The sequence below is a fragment of the Zeus faber genome, assembly GCF_960531495.2.
Source record: "Zeus faber genome assembly, chromosome: 20".
NCBI lineage: Eukaryota > Metazoa > Chordata > Actinopteri > Zeiformes > Zeidae > Zeus > Zeus faber.
This window is the reverse complement of record NC_137207.1, coordinates 20,373,552-20,378,469: the sequence shown is the minus strand read 5'-3', so window position 1 is coordinate 20,378,469 and position 4,918 is coordinate 20,373,552. Positions and strand designations below refer to the sequence as shown.

The 4,918-nt window shown below is 51.6% G+C and overlaps 1 protein-coding gene across 1 annotated transcript in view; it reads left to right on the top strand.

Annotated features, from left to right (window-relative positions):
- The window catches only part of LOC307245636 (protocadherin-15-like), a gene marked incomplete at both ends in the record, with an annotated part of 144,376 nt that extends 139,810 nt beyond the window's left edge, over positions 1 to 4,566 (top strand). The window contains one exon of the mRNA XM_080021282.1: positions 2,925 to 4,566. Within this exon, the coding sequence (XP_079877408.1) occupies positions 2,925 to 4,566 (1,642 nt within the window). The remainder of the gene's footprint in view (positions 1 to 2,924) is intronic.
- Between the last annotated feature and the right edge of the window lie 352 nt (positions 4,567 to 4,918).

Genomic DNA, 4,918 nt, shown 5'->3' with positions numbered 1-4,918 from the left:
AAGTTTTTTTTTTGATACATATATGTTGAGTATATGTGGTTTACTATAACATGTAATAGGTTCTTTTCATTAAGGGGTTGCTAATTAACCACAACAAAGGAAGCATCTGAGGTAGGGTGGAAAGAAGGATGGAGGGAGTTTTCACATCTCTATTTTCACCCAAACGTTCAACAACATTATTTTCTCCCTCACCTCTAAGTCCCTCTATAGTTCCGCTACCGCCTCCTCCTCCGCCTCCTCCTCCTCCAACTCCTCTACCTCCTCCTCCGTTCTTTCTTTTCTTTTCACCCTTCAGAGGTTGTGGCATCATCCTGTGTCACTGTTTCATCATCCCTCCCCCTTCCCCCCCGATCTCCTCATCTCGCCTCGTCTATTCACTCATCTGTCCGTCTTCTCTTCTTCATCCCTCGCTCCCTCCGGCTGACTGACTGGCCGTGACTGACAGGATAAAGTGAGTGAAATGGTTTCAGATACCCGTGATGGTTGATCCCACAGGTGTAGTGCTTTTAGGGTGTAGCTTGTGTTGTTCTGTGACTATAACGTTGGTTTCTATGTGTTTTTTGTTTTGGTGGAACAGCCTGATTGTCCAGGGGGTGGATTTATTGGGATTTGTCACTAAAACATCATTTTCTGCAGTGTCTTTCAAACTCTGGCTGCCGACCCACCCGTGGGACGCGGGAGATTTTAACGGGGTCACCACATCAAATTGGGGCAATTTTTGCACCTGCAACATATTATGTAAAAAAAAACAGAATAAACGTAAATGCTGTCTTCAATAACTCGTCCGTAAAACAAACTTGTTTACCAAACACTTCTAATGTCTTAGAAATGTTTGGTTTACATATTCAAGCTACAATATCAGTGTTAAGTGCACAAATGGTTCTGAAATAACGATCAGAAATATTCCTTTGCGAACCAATTTGCTCTGTTCCCGGTTTATAGATAAGCCCGATTGTTAAACAGGTCACGATGGTTCAGATCGTACATTTGTATATATTGGATACATTAAAGATACGTTTGCGATTTTTCAACTCAGGCCTTATTAAAATGTTGTTTCCCATCATAACAGTTCACAGCAACATCCTCGCCGAAAGCCTTCCTATTGAAAAACTTACCACTCTGCTGCAGCTTCTCACGGCAAACGTTTAAGCATTTAAAAAAGACTAAAGGTTGAATCTCCTTTTTCGAATCGTCACACGTTGCTTCCTTTATTTTTTGGATATGTTTTGAACAACAGTAACATCACGTCAACAGAGGGGTGACCAGGTGTCCCTCATCGCGTTGTACCGCACAGCATTTCCATCCCTCGTCCCCCCTCCCACACATTGAGACGACGTCCCACGTTTTGATTGGCTCTAGTTTTCCAAAGTCAAACCACCGCAGGACAGACGCTTTTCAAAAATCTGCCTTTTATCCAATGGCTGTGAAGAAAGCGGGGAAGGCTGTCGTAACGAGGCTGCGTGTCAGTCAACCGGCGCGCAAGTGGGGGTCACCGTCTTTGCTACGCCCACCGGGAAAGACAGCGAGACACCAGAAAATCACAAACTATGACTAAAGAATAAACTTGATGTAGGCGGAATATGACGGAAACTACCAGAAAGGCAAGCAAACACAGCTACGACGAAGACTGGGGAAGTACTAAGAACCGGGTGAAGTCGGTGGGAGGCGATTCTCAGAGAGTTTTTTGCAAAATTTGAGTTTGAAAATTTGGCACGGAGGGGAATGCGACGTGAAGCGACATGGTACATGTGCTCACAAATAGCAAAGCAAAGAGATGTTATGAGCTAAAGGGCGGAATAGAAATGTTTATTTTTAAGTCAGATAGACATCATATCAAAACAGGTTAGACCGCCCCTCAGCATTGGTAACGTGTTCGGCATCTGGTCACCCTACGTCAACAACACTGCTTTTTGCAGCTTACCATGGTACATCGAAATCGTCGTACCGCAGGCTGGCAGTAGGCAGCGCCGCCACTTCCTATTTCTAGTCTGTAACGGCCGTCGCGGTAATGCGAAATAGTCAATGAAACCCTGAAAAACGTGATGAAACGTGATGAGATGTTTGTGACCTTTTTTTATCTGTATAGCTTTTAAAAAAATAAAAAAAAAACATAGAAAAAGCTTTTAAGGGCTTAAGTGTTTGCCCCATTGTACTGCATTGAAGCATAAAGGGGAGAAGCTACAGCAGAGTGTTAGGTTTCTCAATAGTAAGGTGTTGGTTGTTGCTATGAACAGTTGGAAGCAATATTTTCACAAGGTCTAGGTTAGAAAATGGTGAACCTATCCTACAATAGGAGGCAAAGTTGCCACGCCCCAGCAGGCCAAAGTGTTGCCCTTTAATCACTGATTCCGTGTTGGTTGTGGCTTCTCTGTTGCCGACTTTCCTGATTCCTCGTCCGGCCCACTCCGCCGCCGTAACAGCTGCTCTTAGATGTAATGCGCCTGGATGCCCCATTACTCTTTCCGAGGTTCCCGTCATCATTCCTTTATTTGTCTCCATCCTTTCTACTTCCTCCTGAAACATCCACTAGGTTGTTGGTTGGTAGAATAGCAGATGTTCTCTCATCTCGCCACACTTTTCTGCATTTGAAACCATTCCTTACTTATTACTGTTACTACTTTCACATCTTGTTTTTGTTTTTGTACTGTTTTAATTTACCTCCATGACGAGGTCAAAGCTCTTGCTCTTTTTGTTGATTTAATTTAACCGGTATTTAACCGGGTGAAGTCCCACTGAGACTCTAGATCCCTACAGCAACAAGATTTTGTTCAATTACATAATTTCTTAGTTCCATTTTTTCTTCTGCCCTTGGTTTTGCAACTCCACTTCTCCAACCCCTTATTTCTATTTTTCTTCGAACTGCTCTCACTTCATTTCACCTTTCTGTTTCACTCCATCCCTCCGCCCTCACCCTTTTACACCAGCCTGTCAAACTGTGGGGGCAGCGGCGGCAGTCTGGACGAAAGCGACCGACAGCGTCTGATCTCGGATTTCGCCAGTCGCGCCATCGCCGCCCACCACCAGTGCACGGCCAACGGGGGCGTCCTGAAAAACCTGCCCAAATCTGAGTCCAACATCACCTTCCTGTCCGACGAAAACCCCCTGACCACCAAGAACCCCCTCTACCACGAGGACGGCACCGTGAGCAGCCCGGAAACCCTGGGCCGCAGCCAGAGAACGAGGGACCTCCTGGGGAATTTCTCTCCGTCCAGGAAGGGGCTCCGCGACGCCTGGCTGAGGTTCAGCTCCACCGGAGCGGAAGTCGGGTTCGGGGGCTACAGCGACAGCGGGTGGGGGTCCGGGGTCGGACACAGCTGGACCCTACCGTCCAGGCTGCACCGCCGGGAGATGTATGACACCTTGAGACGGCAGGTGGTCATGGACCCGGTGCAGTGGGAGCTGGAGCTGCTGAAGGCCGAGTTCAGGGAGAGCAAAGACGGGGGCCTGGACTCCGGGTTCGACCGCGGCCTGGACTCGGACCTGATGGGGAGTCCGGGTCTGGAGCCCAAGCTGACGGTGAAGGAGCAGGCGCGGCAGTTTGAGCAGCAGGCGGTCCAGGAAATGAGGCAGCGGCAGAGCAGGGACTCCCGGGGGTCTCTGTCGCCCGACTTCCTCCTCTCTGTGTTCCCCGAGTCGCCCCAACACCAGAAGCACCACCCAACCCACCAACCCCAACCCCTGGGTAAGGACTACCCCCCGAGTATCGTCATCACCCAAAGCGACAGCAGCACTCCCCCGCCCACTCACAAGCCGACTCCCCCCGTGCTGCGGCGCTTCAGCGCCAACCTCACCGGGGTCCAGGGCGCCGAGGAGAGGTTTGAGGTCCACCTGGAGGTCATCCCCGACCCCCCTAACACGCCTCCCCCTCCACCGCCCTCTTCACCCCCACCTCCCCCGCCGCACACCCCTGCACCTCCACCACCCTCGTCCTCACCCCGTCCTCGCCCGTCATCCCCTCCGCCCGCTGCTCCGCCCCAGCCCAACCATGTGGAGCCGCCGCCCGCCACCCCTAACCCCCCACCTCCGCCGGCGCCTCCTCTGCCGCCCCCTCCGCCTCCCCCTCCCCTGCCTCCCCCGCTGTCGCCCTCCTTGCTCCGCCCCTCCATGTTTGTCCTGCCACCGCTGTCTGAGGTGCCCGCCCTGCGGCCGGTCTCCCTGCGGCGGCCGCCGCCGCCGCCCACGGAGCCTGAGCCGCCACCGGCGCGCAGACAGCTGAAGGGAATCCTGAAGAACATCCACAACATCGCCGACATCGAGAAGTCGGTGGCCAACATGTTCAGCCAGATCGACCAGAAACAGATCCCGCTCAAGAAAGCCATGAAGAGCAGGGCGTCCGTGGATTCCATCGGCTCGCTCGACTCCCTGGACGCAATAATAGCCGGAGGAGCAGAGGTGGATGGGAAAGAGGATGGGAATGGTGGAGAAGGAGTAGAAGAAGGAGAAGGTGGAGAAGAAGGAGGAGGAGCAGAGGAAAGTTCTCCTCCTCAGGTCCAGCCCAACGCCAACATGGACTCCATCGTTGAGGAGCTGGAGAAGCGCTTCCCCTCCCAGTCCACAGAACTCTAGTGCTCCGTTTTTGCCCGCTTTACCCATCTGACTTCTTTACCATTGTGACGTGGGTGGAAAGCTCTTCTGGGTGGAGCGTCTGAGCGTGGTCGGCGCAGTTCTGGCGGAGCCGTCGAGGGGATTGACGCTTCGAAATAAGAAAGTTAGATCCTGTGATGATTGTTCTCCAGCGCAGTCCAAATGGAACTTTTTGCGCTTTCTATGTACGTAAATAAACTCCATAGAGGGAGAGGACGAGCGGAACCTTTCCTAGTTGAACTGTGTTTCCTGCGAGACTTTACTACAGCTAGCGGATGAAGGGGAAGGGGTGGGTCAAGAGGGGAGCGTGGGGAGCATGCTGCAACGCCAATTT